Below are 18,113 nucleotides of genomic sequence, written 5' to 3'. Positions count from 1 at the left end.
CTGATGGTAGTTGGGGTGCTTGTGATGTTAAGTGTCTGTATGGGTACAAGGCAGAATCAGTAACCAGATCAGACATAGCAGAAAAAATATAATTATTTTACTTAAGTGCAAAATAGAAGTTGTAGTACATCCATTTATAGAAGACACAGTGCAATTATCTCCAAGATAACAATGTATGGATTTAGGCAGTCTATCTGTCTCAAATCTCTTGCAGTAGAATCTATGGTGAGCAATTGTACTCTTGCAATGGTGGTTGTAATGTCCACTGATGGATACAGGGTTTTGGAGGTACAACTGGCCAGGACGTGTCCAGGTGTGATGACGGGTGTCTTAACAGTGCCCCTCACTGCAGTAAAGTCGTAGCAGCTTTTGGTAGCAGGTGACCTTACTGACTCCAATGCTTGGCCATGAAGACTCTATGTTTTCTAGTTGTCACCTTTTTCTTACCCCTGCTTGCTTTTTGCAGGGGTCTGTATCAAACATTTTATAGTACATGTTGGTAGTCACTTCTGAACTAGTTTCTTTAACAACCCAGATTTCGCTGGAAACTTTGGCCATAATGCCCGGGATTTATCTAATGTCTATGACGCCTTTACATCAGTTAAACGCAAACTGGCACTGAGTAGACGGATGGTATATCAAATGTTTTCTCTGCGTTGCTGTAATAATTATCCTTTCCTTTTTGTTCAGAAATGTTTAACATTCTGGATACTGATGAAGATGGAATCATCAATCTATCATTATCCGAGGTAATCTTCTGCCTTTTGGGCATTTTCACAAATACAATTTTTTCCATGTATTGACCTCTGCAGTAATGTACTGTAAATGTTCTGTTGAAGGGAACAGTTTTTTTAAACAACCTACTTTGTTTTCTCTGGAAACAGAGCCATTGCTATCTTTGTCTGGAGTCTGACATTCAAGTAAATGGGGGGCTGATCTGCATCACCGGACACAGTCTATGGACAAGGGTGGCGCTGTTTATACGTAACTTGATATGGAAAGAGATCCATTCAGGGTGCATCAGGATGTCTTCCGTTCCGTCACCATTCCGTTTTGTGACCAGACTCAAAACAGATGCAAGCTGCGGTTTTGTGTCTGGTCATAAAAGTGGAAAAAAACTTATCCTTCACTGAAAACAATGTAAGTCAATGGAGACAGATCTGTTTTTTTTAGGAGCCTAAAATACTGATCCGCCACCTATTGACTTTCAATGTATTTAGCAACGGATCAGTTTTTTTCTGTTTTGATTTCCCACAACCACATTGTAACGGAACGGATGCAACCTGATGCGAAAAATAAAAATGGATCCGTTTAATTCCGGTATTGAGATCCTCTGCCAGAACTCAATACTGGAATTAACAATGCAAGTGTGAAAGCAGTCTTCGTTGGTTTTACAAGATTTTCACACTAAAGTGGAAGAAATATATTTCCTTCATGAATAATGTAATGTCGGCTAAATAATGTCTTGTCTCGAGAAATCGCTGCTGGTCTTCCTCCAACCATTTAACCTGATCATCTCTGCTCTCCTCACAGTGGATCTGGACTGGATTGATTTAAAGAACAAAGAACAAGTAATTGGAAACCATAGCTGGAATGGGGGCCCCTGTGACAGCAGAGAACAAGTTCAGTCTCAAACACACATATGTATAATGCACATATATAGGGCGCCACCCTTAAGAAGAATTCACATGTGGTGGAATATTGCTGTATATACATATTATATGCAGATTCTATCCTTTCTCCAAAGGAAAAACATGAAGCTTCTGACACCCAATGTAAAATCTGTACAAGCCCCACACCTACCATGTGCCATTTATATACTGGTGTCTTCTTATGTGGCAGACATGGCCTTAGGGTCTCCTCAGGCACCAGGACCAGGGTGCACCACTGTTTCCTCTTCACCCTCTATACCTACATCCCAGTGATTCAAATTTTACATTTTTTTTCTTCCTGCAATCCAATGGACTACCATGATATCTTATAAAGCAGTCCTGATATTTCAATGAACACATTTCAATAAAAATGTGAGTCTATGTAACTACATCTGTAATGGAAATGAATCCATTTTTGCAATAAGCAAATATTAGTGTTGACATTTCATTTAAGGGGAAGCTGTGAATGTTATGAAGAAGAGTACGACCGCAGAAGCCGACTACACAGTGTTTGGATGTAGTCTGTTACTATGGAGACACACAGGACTGCTGTAGACACAAATTGGCTGATGTTTTTTTCAAGTTGCTTTATTTCCTACTTGGATTGGTACTAGAGATGAGCGCATTTATTGAAATTCTTTTTTGAGTCCGATTCATTGAATAAAAAAAAAATGATTTGTGTTTGAATCAATTCTAAATAAATCCAAGTTGCTCCAAATGCCCTGAAAATTGGTATATAACACCCTCTAGTCTCCTAGGACTCAATATTTCACAAATTTTCGCTCTTTCCTTTCTCACCTCTTTTAAGCTCTTTAATACAATGGCAGCTATAAAAAATAATGTCTGAGTGACCCTAACATACATATACCTATGGGTAAACTCATGGTTGATGGTGTTTAAAAACACACTGCGCAGTCGCATGTATTATGCTTGTTCAGATGGTGTTTAAACACACACAGTGTTGTTTCTATAAGACTTAAAGGTGGGAAGACAATGTAATAGAGCAGCACGAAATGCCAGCAGAATGCTTGGATGTATAGGGAGAGGTATAAGCAGTAGAAAGAGTGAAGTGCTTATGCCGCTGTACAGAACACTGGTGAGACCTCACTTGGAGTATTGTGCGCAGTACTGGAGGCCATATCTCCAGAAGGATATAGATACTCTAGAGAGAGTTCAGAGAAGAGCTACTAAACTAGTACATGGATTGCAGGATAAAACTTACCAGGAAAGGTTAAAGGACCTTAATATGTATAGCTTGGAAGAAAGAAGAGACAGAGGGGATATGATAGAAACTTTTAAATACATAAAGGGAATCAACTCGGTAAAGGAAGAGAGCATATTTAAAAGAAGAAAAACTACCACAAGAGGACACAGTTTTAAATTAGAGGGGCAAAGGTTTAAAAGTAATATCAGGAAGTATTACTTTACTGAGAGAGTAGTGGATGCATGGAATAGCCTTCCTGCAGAAGTGGTAGCTGCAAATACAGTGAAGGGGTTTAAGCATGCATGGGATAGGCATAAGGCTATCCTTCATATAAGATAGGGCCAGGGACTATTCATAGGATTCAGATATATTGGGCAGACTAGATGGGCCAAATGGTTCTTATCTGCCGACACATTCTATGTTTCTATGTTTCTATGTTATGAAAAAAAAATGATAGCTTGTTGGGACCAAGCATCCAAAAATTAAGCCTCAACAGGGGCAGAATGTCTGCCCCTATTTATACACACACAAGTGTTAATTGTCAAAAAAGAAAGAGTATCTTGTTCTGCACAAGCGCCCAAAAATTATCCTTTAACAGGGTCAGAATGCCTGTCTGTATAATATGTATAATCTGTTTATACATGTACAAATGTTAATTGTCAGCAGAAATATTGGCTTGTTCTGAATGGGCCTAGAAAAATTCTCCCTTTTAATTGGGAACAGCAGCAGTACAGTGTGGATGTGGAAAGGGTAAGGTGTGTAGGGGTAGTAGTGGCATGTGGCAGCAATAGCAGCACAGCATGGAACTGACAAGGCAGTAGATGTGTGTGTGACTGTTTAGGGGTAGTAGTAGTAGTAGTGGTTACTGTGTAGCGGTAATGGTACTAACATTTCGGCATTAGCAGAAGGGAACAGCAGCTATGATTGTGGCAGCAACAGTACCCATACGGTATGCAACATGATGGTAGGCAGACTGACAGTGGTGTGGCATTATTGTGGCAGAAGCAGCAGCCATATGGTACAACACATGATGGTATTTTAGCAAGGGCAGATCTATTCATCGATCCCAGCTGGAGGAGAAGGAAAATCCTCACATTAGTCTGTTTGGGTGTCCACATTCCACCCATCCACATTCACCAGAACTAAGTAGTACAGCAGCAACTGCACCGTCAGCAACTTGACCAGGTGAGAATTAAGCTTACACACAAGCCAATTGCTGGTTGAGAATAGTCTTCTTATGGCCGCACATTTTATTATAGATGTCTCATGATGGAACGGAGGACATTGAGGAGGAGTTTGAGCAGAAGAAGAAGAAGCTGATGATAATGATGACAAGACATTGTACTGCTTGGGCATGCGGGCTGGCTGCCACTAAGAAGACTGGAAGAAGGAGGACAGCCTTGTTCTGATAGGGAATGCTGGCCAGTTCTATATTTCCACAAGATCCGGTGATGCCGTCTCATGTGGTTCAATAGAGTCAAAGGGGCACACTTATCAAGACTAGCGTTTTAGACACCGGTCTTAATAAGGCCCTGCGCTAGCGGTGGATCTGACGAAGTTATGTAGAGGTGCCGGCCTCTACATAACTTCGGTGTATCCACCACCACTTCTAAATTTAAGACAGCTTCCTTGCTGTTGTACATTTAGACCATTTTCTACACCTAAACCAGACGTAGAAAATGGTAAATGAGACATGCCTACCGTCCCATCCACTTCTCCGCCTATGCCATGCCCCCTTTTTTTAGACCTGGCGTGAGCGGAGAAAAGTCGCATATTGTGGCACAAAGGACCTAATATAGGCGTATTTCTGTTTAATAAAGGACCTCCAAAGTACCTATGTTTGTGTTTAAATGCCCACGGCTTATTTTAATCCTGCAGATCTTACACACGGCTATGGTTTTGTGTGCTGACTTTGTGAAGTAAAAACATCATATGGGAGTTGCTCGCACAGAGCTACAGGGAGCCAAGCTTGGCCAAGGTCTGGCATGTTTTAAGACTATGCATACTGTATCTGCAGCATTTGGAAGATTTTGGCTGTACATTGCCTCTGCTCTTTATTGCTGCCACCGACCTCCTCCTGTCATGTTACCTCTTGCTCAGCAGCTTCGAGGTCCGACACACAATCATTAGTGTCGAGCGAATCGAAGCATCCGAAGTGGAATTCAATTAGAAGTTTAGAAAAAAAAAATTTCGCCACGAATCAGAATTTCCTTGCGCTTACAAATTGTTTTCTAAAATAGCTGCTGCATGTGTTACAAAGAGAGAGTAAGAAGCCCGGGAACGCGATATGACCAATAATGCTGTGCAGCCAGCCAATGCGCAGGTAGCCATCCCGTGTGATGTCACAGCCCTATAAAAGCCTTATCCCGCGCAGTCCGTCATTTCTCTGTGAGCTGAGCTTAGGGAGAGATCTGACAAGTGCTCATGCGCTAGGGACAGTGTTGCTCAAATTTTTAATAGAAGAATACATTGTATTGGATAGGGAGGGTGCAGGGACAGTGTAGGGAGATCATAGGGAGAGTTTTAGAGACTGTAGGAAGAGAATAGTGATACAGCAGGGAAACTGCGGGTTGAGAGTAATTGCAGTGTGCATTTTGTTGAACTGCTGCCACATTCCCAGTTAATCTGTTACTTTATACGTAGACTTGCTGTGCCTCAGTATTAAAGTGTGGTGTAATATATCGCTGTTTGCATCTTGTTGAAATGCTGCCACAGTCCCAGTTAATTTGTTAGTTTATACATACAAGGTGACCCATGAAAAAGTAGCCCGCCTCCAATATCTCCAAATCAAAGTGCCTAATAGTAAATCTGTCTTAGTTGTTCATAGCAACCAATCAGAGCTTAGCTTTCATTTTTTTCAGAGCCCTGTAGGAACTGAAAGCTGAGCTCTGATTGGTTGCTATGGGCAACTAAGACTGATTTATTATTCAGTTTGATAAAAGTGGCCTATTGGGTCAGAAAGATGGTGTTCTCCCTGGAACAGTGAATAGTGATTGTGGAAGGCTATGTGCGAAGCAGATCGATTAAGGAAATGCAAGAGACCTTTGCCGACATGTACCCAAGAACAAAACCACCAGCCAAACATTGTGTTCAGAGTCTGGTTCAGAAATGGCATCAAACTAGCTCTGTTGCAAACATGAAGCAACCGAGGCTCCATTGATCAGGATGGCTGAAGTTGTGCATGAAATTCAGCAGCGGATTGCAAGTAGCCCCCAAAAATCAACTCGAAGACTGACACACAGCAACTGAGACGAATGACGTACTGTACTTCATGATGGATGAAGCTTGGTTTCATTTATCAGGTCATATAAATTCCCATAATACAAGGTACCGGTCCGCTGAAATTCCACCTTTGACGAAACAGCACTTCACGACCAGAAAATTGGTGTTTGGGGCGCAGTGTCAGGAACACGAATAGTGGGCCCAATTTTCTTCAAATGAATTGTAAATACCACAATTTAACTGTTTTCTTTGAACAGTTTTACAACTAATTAACACCAGAAGAAAACAAACAAGTTGGGGCAAAATACTGCACTGGCATGGGTTCATGAACTGTTTACGGAGCAGAGAACTGTGAGCAAGGGGTTATGTCCGGTGAGACAGCAAGGTGAAAGCATGCCTGTGAGACAGTAGGGTGAAAACAGTGGGAGATCTGCAGCCAAACGTGGGAGGGGTACACTGCTACTCGGGAGACTACCTGTGAGGAACACACTAGCAGTGCAAGGGTTCATATAAGCAGCGACAGGCAGGCATCACGCAGTGGTGGAGCGAAAATGCCATACTCGCCAGTGTGGGAATTTTTCACCAAGTAGCTCGAGGACGTTAGCGTGGCGGCATGCAGGATGTTTGGGCAGCAGGTGAGGCCCGCCCAGGGTGCTAATGTTGGCATGATGGCCCTGCGTCAACACATGGAGAATCACCATAATGTGGCACGGGAAAACTGTGGCACTCGTTTAGTGTTACATCCTGATGCAGTCCCTACTACAGTCCCTCCCTTTCCATGTACTTCACTCTGCACATTTCAGAGAACAGATGGCTTGTGCCCATCCGAGGTGGAGATTTCCAAGCCGACATTACTTTTCCAAAAAAGCTGTACCCCCCCTGCACATGTACGTTGAGCAGAAGATGGGCCAGTCCTTGGGCCCCTCAGTGTCTGGTAGAGTTCACGTCAGCGTTGACATATAGAGCTATAACTATGGTCAAGGACAATATATGTCGTTCATAGCTCACTGGGTAAATGAGGCTCCGGCCCAGGCACACCAACAACTTGGCCAGGTGATGGTAATGCCACCTCTGCGTTGTAATGCTGGGATTTCTGCGCCAATGGCCTCCCATGCCTCCTCATCCTTCACTTTGTCCTTACCCTCCCCTCTAGGCACAGTTCACAGTGGTCCTCCAGCAAAGCTAGGTGTTGTCACGCGGTTCTGCACCTCGTCAGCCTTGGTGAACTCAGCCACACCAGGGAGGAACTGCTTCTCATCATCATTAACCCTTTCATGACCAAGGTTCATTGATGCCCCAGTGTCCAGGTCAAAATTTACAAATCTGACATGCGTCACTTTATGTGGTGATAGCTTTGGAACACTTTTATTTATCCAAGCCATTCTGAGATTGTTTTCTCGTGACATATTGTACTTCATGACAGTCATAAATTTGAGTCAATATATTTCACCTTTATTTATGAAAAAATCCCAAATTTATCAAAAATTTAGAAAAATTCACAATTTTCAAAACTTCTATTTCTCTGCTTCTAAAACAGAAAGGCATACCTAATAAAATATTTACTACTTAACATTTCCCATATGTCTACTTTATGTTGGCATCGTTTTGGAAATGTCATTTTAATTTTTTAGGACGTTAGAAGGCTTAGAATTTTAGAAGCAATTCTTAAAATGTTTAAGAAAATTTCCAAAACCCACTTTTTAAGGAACAGTTCAGGTCTGAAGTCACTTTGTGGGGCTTACATAGTGGAAACCCCCCATAAATGACCCCATTGTAGAAACTACACCCCTCAAGTTACTCAAAACTGATTTTACAAACTTTGTTAACCCTTTAGTTGTTACACAAGAATTAAAGGAAAATGGAGATGAAATTTCTAAATTTCACTTTTTTTGCAGATTTTCCATTTTATTAAATTTTTTTCTTTAACACATTGAGGGTTAACATCCAAACAAAACTCAACATTTATTACCCTGAGTCTGCGGTTTACAAAAACACCCCACATGTGGTCGTAAACTGATGTAAGGGCGCACAGCAGGGTGCAGAAGGAAAGGAACGCCGTATGGTTTTTGGAAGGCAGATTTTGCTAAACTGGTTTTAGATGCCATGTCCCATTTAAAGCCCCCCTGATGCACCCATACAGTAGAAACTCCCAAAAAGTTACCCTATTTTGGAAACTAGGGGATAAGGTGCCAGTTTTATTGGTACTATTTTGGGGTACATACGATTTTTAATTGCTCTATATTAAGTTTTTTGTGAGGCAAGGTAACTGAAAAATGGCTGTTTTGGCACATTTTATTTTATTTTTTTACAAGATTCATCTGACAGAGTAGATCATGTGCTATTTTTTATAGAGCAGGTTGTTACGGACGCAATGATAACAAATATGTCTACTTTCTTTGTTTGTTTGTTTCAGTTTTACATAATAAAGCAATTTTGAAAAAGAAATTATGTTTTTGTGTGTCCATTTTCTGAACGCCATATGTTTTTTATTTTTCTGCCGATCGTCTTGTGCAGGGGCTCGATTTTTGAAGAAAGAGTTGAGGTTTTTATTGGTACCATTTTTGGGTACATAGGATTTTCTGATCATTCATTATTACACTTTATGGGGCAAGGTGACCAAAAAATTGGCTGTTTTGGAACAGTTTGTATTTATTTATTTTTACAGAGTTTATCTGAGGGGTTAGGTCATGTGACAGTTTTATAGAGAAGATCGTTACGGACGTGGCAATACCTAATATGTATACTTTTTCTTATTTATTTAAGTTTTACACAATAATAGCATTTCTGAAACCAAAAAAATGATGTTTTAGTGTCTCCATAGTCTGAGAGCCATAGCTTTTTTATTTTTTTGGCGATTGTCTTAAATAGGGTATCATTTTTTGCGGGATGAGGTAATGGTTTGATTGGTACTATTTTGGGGTTCATAAGCCTTTTTGATCGCTTGCTGTTGCACTTTTTGTGATGTAAGGTGACAAAAATGGCTTTTTTTACACAGTTTTTATTTTGAATTTTTTTATGGTGTTTATCGGACGGGGTCTATCATGTGATATATTTATAGAGATGGTCATTACGGACGCGGTGATACCTAATATGTGTATTATTATTTTATTTTTTTCATTTTTTATAGGAAAAAGCTATTTATTTTTTTAATTTTACATATTTTTTTTTAAATTTTTTTTTTTACTTTTATTTTCACTTTTTTTTTTTATCAAGTCCCTCTTGGATCCTGAAGATCCAGTGCGGCTGATGGCTGTACTATGCTTTGCAATGCTCTTGCATTGCAAAGTATAATACAATCAGATGCCCTGTAGGTGGCAACAGCGGACGCTTTTGCAAAGCGTCCTGTTGCCATGGCAACCATCGGCCGTTGCAATCGCAGCGCGGCAGCCCCGATGGTGGAGAGAGGGAGCCCCCTCCCTCTATTAACCCCATGGATGCCGCTGCCGCGGCCTTTATGGGGTTACAGCAGAGTGTCAGCATAGAGCTGACACTTTCTGCTGATGGCGGCAGCTCTGGAATGAGCCGCCGCCATCACACACAGCAGGGGGGCCGCACGGCATGGGGGCAGCGCTGGAAAGGAGGGGTGTCACGACCAGCATTGAGGGAGGTGATGCATCACGAAATGGGGGCAGGAGCAATGTATGGGGCGGGGAGGGGTGGGCCGCATCAGGGCAGGAGGCAGGAGATAAGCTTCAGCGGCAGGCGGACACAAGGGGGGGCTTGGAGGGGCACAGATGAGGGGCACAGATGGGGGGCACAGAGGGGGGGCACAGATTGGGGGGCACAGATCGGGGGGAGTGGGGGCACGAGGACACTACCTGATTTCAGGCTCTGATCTGCAGAGCGCAGATCAGAGCCTGAAACCGGCATTTTTTCACTGCTGCGATCCGATTGGTTAGTCTGCACAGACTAACCAATCGGATCGATTGCCGGCAAGGGGCCACTCTGATTGTTCCCTTGCCGGCATTACTGGACTGTATGCTGTCCGTGACAGCAGCAGGACTGGGGCAGGCGCTTTGCAGCGCTTGGATTGAAGAGCTGCCATGACGTCTATACACGTGGTAGCTGCACGGGGTATGTGCAGCTATCACGTATATATACAGGTCGTGAAGGGGTTAAAGAAATCAAACACTTTCTGTCTCTTTGCCTACTAGAGATAGGAATCATGGTTACTAATAACGGTAAGAATATTTTGTCTGCACTGCTTCAGGGATAGCTTTCCCATGCATTATGTGTGGTGCACGTCTTCAATTTCGTTGTCACCTGGTTCCTCATGTCTTCCACTGAACCGCAAAAGCTTTTAAAAATGTCCAGAAAACTGTGCATGCACTTCAGCCACTCTTACCATGTAAAACACGCCCTCCTTGAGCTGCAAAGGCAAAATGCTTTTCCTCAACATCGTATGATATGTGAAGTTTCCACACTCCATATGCTAGACCGCCTGTACAAGCAGAGGAACGCAATCAATAATTTCTTAATGCAGTTGGACAGGTCTACTCCCTGGTGTAACTTCTACTTGGAAGATCATGAGTGATACATGCCACTTGCTAAGGGCCTTTGAGGAGGCCACTTTACTTGTCAGTCGGCAGGACTATGGGATGAATGATGTCATTCCACTCATCCTGGAGGGGATGCTGAGAAATCTGATAAGCGTGGGAACAGGAGACGTGGAATGACATCATTCATCCCATAGTTCTGCCGACTGACAAGTAAAGTGGCCTCCTCAAAGGCCCTTAGCAAGTAGCTGGAGGACGTTGATGACACAGATGACCCTGACAGACCATGGCAGTATGCAGTGGAGATGGAGGCAGGGAAAAATAAACAGTAATGCATTCTGAGTGGATGCGGATCCGCTCAGAATGCATCAGTCTGGCACCGTTTGTCCTCCGCTCCGCTCAGCAGGCGGACACCCGAATGCAGCTTGCAGCGTTCGGGTGTCCGCCTGGCCGTGCGGAGGCAAATGAATCCGTCCAGAAAATTATTTTTCAGCTGTGCAGGGTCAGTGAAACACGGATGGCCCACGGACAGCAAAAAAAGACACACGGACCACACACGGATCCATCACTCACCACCTTCTGACAGATTTGAGCACAGACACGGATGTGTGAATGAGGCTGAGTACTGACGGCACAGTACCTACAGAATGGATTAACTATAAATGTGGGTGCACTAAAACGTAATGCACAGGGCGATACACTCTCCCTGAAATCTCCCTGCGAAGGGCACAGCTTTACAGGTTGTGGACCTTGTCTTGATTCTGGGTTGATGTTTTATAGGACAGGTGGCCTTTCTATGTAAGACATTTTATGCTCAGATATGTTAATGCTTAACATTTACTAATTTTTGTAACCCTGTTTGTTTACTGCATATATTTCTATAGCATATGCTGGTACAGGGACGTAGCTAAAGGCTCATGGGCCTTGGTGCAAGAGTTCAGCTTGGGCCCCCTTTCCTAAGTGCTTTGTGGTCAGGGAAGCACATAGCCTTCATGCTGCCTGAGGCAAAATTGAAACTGCAACCCCCTCATGGCAAATTCTTGAAGTAATCCCTTCCCCCCCAGTCAGAGGTGTAACTTGACCATCATGCACTTTCTATAATACCGGTGTCTTCTCATACGGCACACGGGTCATTGGGCCCCTTCAGCGACTGCTACCTCTGCACTCCCTACAGCTACGCCCCTGTACTGGTATTAGATTATCAAACATGCATGGGTTATTTTGTGTTATTTTTTTTAAAGAAAATATATTTTTTTAAAAATCATTTATATATTTTCATTCATTCATTCTGTCATACATGAATTTATATATGTTCAGTAATTTGTTCATTCGTTCATTTACTTATTCATTAAAGGGGTTTTCCGATTACTTTAAGTTATCCCCTATCCACAGGACGGGGGATAACTATTAGATCGGTGGAGGTCCTACTGCTGGGACCCCCACGTATCACATCCCCGTACCTCCGGTAGCCCCCTGAAGTGAACGGAGCAGCTGGTCAGGCATGCGTGTGGCTGCTCCATTTATTTCTATGGGAATTCTGGAGATAGTGGAGTACATCGCTCAACTGACTCCGAAACTCCCATAGAAATGAATGCGCAACCGGCCACTCTGGTAATTTCAGGGGGACTGCGGGGGGCACAGGGCCCTGTTCTCGTGATTGGAGGAGGTCTTAGCGGTAGGACTCCCACTGATCTAATAGTTATCCCTCATCCTGTGGATAGGGGAGAAATTATAGGAACCGGAATACCCCTTTAATTTATTTATATATTTTTATTCATTCACTCACACATTTAGTTTATTGTTTATTCAGGGATTCTTTCACTAATTTATTTAGTAATTTATTCATTCATTCACTTACTAACTCATTTACTTGGTTATTCATTAATTTATTTGGTTATTCATGCATTCATTCTCTTATTCATTAATTTATTTAGTTAGTTATTCATTCACTCATTAATTTAGTTATCCATTAATTTAGTAATTGATTTGATTATTCATTCATAATAAATAATAATACAATTTATTTATATAGCGCCACCATATTCCGCAGCACTTTACAAATTCATAGGGTTCATGTAAAAAGCAAAAGTAACTGGCTAATATGTAACTGAAACACTAGGAGTCAGGGCTCTGCTTGCAAGAGTTTACAATCTATGAGGAATCGGGGGTGACACATAAGGTAGTTGATTGTAATAAGTAGGATTTGAGACATTATTGAACTGGCAGGAGTGGTGCCGGCCGCTCTGCTTTGGGTTTGGGACTACTAGAGGATCGAGTTTAGGCCAAAGGAGTTGGTGGGGGAGAGGTTTAGTCTAGAAAAAATCAGTTTAGGTAGCTTTTATAGGAAAGCGCAAGGAACCGTCATTGACGGAAGATATGTGTCACTGAGGTTCCTGGCTTCGGTGAGGTAAGAGCCGGTAATTTTAAGTGTCAGCGGCAGCTAGTGCTGACTGACACTATTAGTTATTTAGTGTGCCTGTAAAGCTGATCCGGGCTGGCTCTTACTGGGAGCAGCCAAAGTGCAGGGTGGGTGGCTGTTCCCCATGTTCCAGGCCAGTTTTTGGTTAGGGATATAAAACCCAGCCAGCAGTCTCAGCTGGTGTGGATTATCCTCCATCTGACAGTGGAGCTTTGCCAGTCTCTGTGTTGGGGCCTGAGAGTTTGGGCCGGGATTAAGGCCTGCTATCTTGTTTGGATGAAAGAACGTGGACTTCTATTTCACCCAAGGACTTATGTGTTGCTGCCTGGTGTGAACAAACACCAGACTCAAGGTGACAGTTTTTTCCTTGAAACTGACTTTTTGTTGTCACTTTCCTTATGTGTGAATAAAACACTGAACTGTTTAAGTTAAAGTCGTTGTCGTTGCCTCTATACTGCGTCTGCAAGGCTGTCTACCAGAGCAAATCCCCACACTTGATAAGCCTGCCTAAAAAGATGTGTTTTTAAGGCACGTTTGAAGGTGGAGAAGTTGTGAATTGACCTAGTATTCTGGGGCAGAGTATTCCAGAGAGTAGGTGCAGCTCGAGAAAGTCTTGAAGACGGGAGTGAGAGGTACGAATTATGGAGGTTATTAATCTTAGGTCGCTAACAGAACGGAGAGCACGAGTAAGGTGGTAGATGGAGATGAGGGAGGAGATATATGGAGGTGAAGCACTGTGGAGAGCTTTATGGGTGAGGGTGAGAAGTTTGAACTGTATTCTGTGGTGGATGGGCAACCAGTGAAGTGACTGGCACAGGCTAGTAGCATCAGTATAGCGGTTGGATGGATAGATGAGCCTGGCTGCAACATTTAGAACAGACTGAAGGGGGGAGAGTTTAGTGAGAGGGAGACCGATTAGTAATGTGTTGCAGTAGTCAAGACGAGAATGAATCAAGGCAACAACAAGAGTTTTTGCCATTTCCACCGTAAGAAAAGGGCGGATTCTGGCGATATTCTTGAGGTGCAGATGACAAGAGCGTGTAAGTGATTAAATAGGGGGAACAAAGGAAAGATCAGAGTCAAAAGTGGCCCCAAAAGCGGGCATGTTGCACAGGAGTTATGATAATGCCGCAGACCGAAATTGAAATATCAAGTTTAGGTGAGTTAGTAGATGGGGGAAAGACAAGAAGCTCAGTTTTTGAGAGGTTCAGTTTTAGATACAGAGAGGATATGATGTTAGAGACAGCTGCCAGACAATTACTGGTGTTTTGGAGTAAAGTAGGGGTGATGTCAGGGGAGGAAGTGTATAGTTGGGTGTCATCAGCATAGAGATGGTATCGAAAGCCAAATCTACTGATAGTATGTCCGATGGGGGCTGTACAGAGGGATTAGAGTAGAGGACCTAGTACTGAGCCCTGAGGAACGCCGACATGCAGAGGAAGAGGAGAAGAAGAAGAGCAAGCGAATGATACACTAAAGGAGCGGCCAGAGAGATAGGAAGAGAACCAAGAGAGAGCAGTGTCCTTAAGGCCAATTGAGTGAAGCATGATGTGGAGGAGTTTATGGTCTACGGTATCAAACGCTGCCGAGAGATCCAGCAGAATCAGAAGCGAATAGTCACCATTACTTTTTGCTGTTAGGAGATCGTTAGACACTTTAGTAAGGGCAGTTTCTGTAGAGTGAAGAGGGCGAAAGTGATTGATTCATTCATTCAGGCACGTATTTATGAATTTATTAATTCAGTCACTCAAATTTTTATTTAATTTTATTTATTCAGTCAATGATTCACTCATTGATTTGGTTATTCATTCACTGATTCATTCATTCACTTATTTACTTAGTTATTCATTTAATCACTCATTTATCTAGATATTAATTCATTTCTTCACCCATTTAGGCTACTTTCACACTTGCGGGACCCTGCCGGATCCGTGCTTCCGCAAGTACACCCTGCCGCCAGAAGTCCGCTCCGGCCCCTTTCACTATGCCGATGTCACGAGGGTGTCAAGAGCCACGCCTGACTCCGTTATACCCGGGGTCAGGAAGTCACAGCGGGTGGCTGCGCGCTCTATGTAGAAAGATAGAGCTGTTTCTTTATGGTAGCTTTCTGGGTTTGCCTTGCAACCCTTTTTGGCTCACTCAGGGATCCGTAGCTCCTTTTCCTCAGCTGTTTCTTGTCCAGCACTCCCAACCTCCTTATATTCCCCTCTCCCACTTCTCTGGTTGCCAGATATAGAGCTTCCTGCCTGGACTTCTATAATGACCCATTGGAGCTGTGTAGCTGTGTTCCCTGGTTGTTGTTCCAGAACGTTACCCTCCGGATCCCTGTTGGGCCTTTGTGGTCTGCTGTGGTCGCCCACCTGGGATTATATGTTTGTCTGTATTGTCTGTCTTTTCCTTGGTGTTTTCCTCTTAGTGTCAGTGGTACGGACTAGTGTTCCCACCGCCCCGTTCACTACATAGGGCTCATATTAGGGAAAGCCAGGGTTTAGGCACGTGCAGGGCCGATCCTACACGGGGTGCAGTGGGTGCCCCGCACCCCAGCGCTGCGGCCCTGGTGACAAGTGGGGGCGGCCGCGGCCGGCGGCAGGGCAGAGCAGGAGATGAGCGCCTCCATTGCGGAAGCGCTCATCTCCATAGTCATCTGTATTGCCGTCCTCAGGACGGCAATACAGATGCCTGTCTGTGCTGCGGCAGAGGAGGGAGAGGTGTGTCCCCTCCTGTTCCTCTGATAGGCTGCCGGCTTAGTGCTGGCAGCCTATCAGAGGCCGGTGATGGCGCGATGACGTCATCGCGTTGCCTGAGCCGTATAGCGAGGGACACAGACGGAAGAGGTGGCCTGCATCGCATCGCATTGCTGGAGGTAAGTATAAGTGTATTATTTTTTTTTATATAGGTACAATACTGGGCTGGCACATTATAAGGGGGGCTACTGGGCTGGCACATAAGGGGGGCTACTGGGCTGGCACATAAGGGGGGACTACTGGGCTGGGCTGGCACATGATAAGGGGGGCTACTGGGCTGGCACATGATAAGGGGGGACTACTGGGCTGGCACATGATAAGGGGGGACTACTAGGCTGGCACATGATAAGGGGGGACTACTGGGCTGGCACATGATAAGGGGGGCTACTGGCACATGATATGGGGGGCTACTGGCACATGATATGGGGGCACTCTGGCTACTGGCACATGATATGGGGGCACTCTGGCTACTGGCACATGATAATGGGGGGGATCTGGCTACTGGCACATGATATGGGGGGGCTCTGGCTACTGGCACATGATAAGGGGGGGGGGCTCTGGCTACTGGCACATGATATGGGGGGCTACTGGCACATGATAAGGGGGGCTACTGGCACATGATAAGGGGGCTACTGGCACATGATAAGGGGGTCTACTGGCACATGATAAGGGGGGATACTGGCACATAGGGGGGCTACTGGCACATAAGGGGGGCTACTGGCACATGATATGGGGGGCTCTGGCTACTGGCACATGATATGGGGGGGCTCTGGCTACTGGCACATGATGGTGGGGGGGCTCTTATTTCTGGCACATGATTGGGGGCACTCTGGCTACTGGCACATGATATGGGGGGCTCTGGCTACTGACACATGATATGGGGGGGCTCTGGCTACTGACACATGATATGGGGGGGGGGCTCTGGCTACTGGCACATGATGGTGGGGGGGGGGGGGCTCTGGCTACTGGCACATGATATGGGGGGGCTCTGGCTACTGGCACATGATATGGGGGGCTACTGGCACATGATAAGGGTGGCTACTGGCACATGATAGGGGGGCTACTGGCACATGATAAGGAGGGCTACTGGCACATAGGGGGGCTACTGGCACATAAGGGGGGCTACTGGCACATGATATGGGGGGGCTCTGGCTACTGGCATATGATATGGGGGGCTCTGGCTACTGGCACATGATGGTGGGGGGGCTCTTATTTCTGGCACATGATTGGGGGCACTCTGGCTACTGGCACATGATATGGGGGGCTCTGGCTACTGACACATGATATGGGGGGGCTCTGGCTACTGACATGATATGGGGGGGCTCTGGCTACTGGCACATGATGGTGGGGGGGCTCTTATTACTGGCACATGATTGGGGGCATCTATGGGGGCACATCTTACTGCAGATTATTGGGGGGCACTATAGGGGCATCTACTGAGGCTAAAAAAGAAGATATTTTATATGGGGGCTCTGTATAGGGGCATTTTATACTGGGACACATTATGGTGGGTACTATGGGGAAGGGGGGGGCACTATGGGGGTCATCTACGGGGGCACTGAGAAGGGGTATTTTATATTGGCACATTATGGGAACATTAGCTCAACTGGGGGCATTACAAATGTTTTGCATATTATAAGGAGAATTATTACTACTGGGGGGGCATTATGGTGGGCTTTATTACTCCCCCATGGTATGACCCCCTAGTAGCAGCACCAGCCTCTCCCTGCTCTGCTATCCCTCTGCTCTTTCTCCAAATCCTTATTATGAAATCTTTCTCATTAGGTTAAAGCACAACATCAGCTCCGCCGAGCCCCCGGCCAAAGTGTTGAAGTGGCGTCCGAGATCCCCAAGGGCCAAGTCAAGTAACTGTAAGTTTTTATGGGGGTTCTACAAAAGAGCTATCGTGGGGCAAAGTTCATATTCGTGTTTACACACGTGTTTTAAAATGAATGCTTTCTCCTATTATAAACAAGTAAATAATGACGCAATGCTGTGGGGCTGGTGTGCAACTTTTTCCAGGGCTGGTTTTTATCCCCAGTCCGGCCCTGGCCGAGCGAGCCGCCGGGACTTTTTTTTTTTTGACTTTTTTTTTTTTTTAAGCCGAGCAGCCGAGCCGCCGATTCGTGGGGCTGAAGTTGTTGCCATAGAAACATTGTAAAGGGGAGGAGTTAGTAAGATAACCACGCCCATGTGGGGGCGCCAGAAATATTTCTGCACCCAGGCGCCTGTGACCCTAGGATCGGCCCTGGGCACGTGATCGGCGTACGGGTGAGGAACCCGTCTAGGGACGTCAGGGCAGTCAGGTGCCAGCCGCAAGGTGAGTCAGGGGTCACCACCTTTCCCTCTCCCTTGGACAGAGCCTTCCCATTTCCC

The 18,113-nt window shown here is 44.8% G+C and overlaps 1 protein-coding gene across 1 annotated transcript in view; it reads left to right on the top strand.

The window, feature by feature from the left end:
- Positions 1-1,669, top strand: part of LOC120999350 (calpain-8-like) — a 62,406-nt gene extending 60,737 nt beyond the window's left edge. Inside the window, exons 19-20 of the mRNA XM_040430217.1 lie at positions 691-749; positions 1,534-1,669. Of these exons, the coding sequence (XP_040286151.1) occupies positions 691-749; positions 1,534-1,557 (83 nt within the window). The 3' untranslated portion in view covers positions 1,558-1,669. The remainder of the gene's footprint in view (positions 1-690; positions 750-1,533) is intronic.
- Positions 1,670-18,113: the final 16,444 nt, after the last annotated feature.

This window comes from Bufo bufo, chromosome 4 (genome assembly GCF_905171765.1).
Source record: "Bufo bufo chromosome 4, aBufBuf1.1, whole genome shotgun sequence".
In the NCBI taxonomy this organism is placed as follows: Eukaryota; Metazoa; Chordata; class Amphibia; order Anura; family Bufonidae; genus Bufo; species Bufo bufo.
Note: the sequence above shows the minus strand (reverse complement) of the source record. Positions and strands in the feature narration are given on the sequence as shown.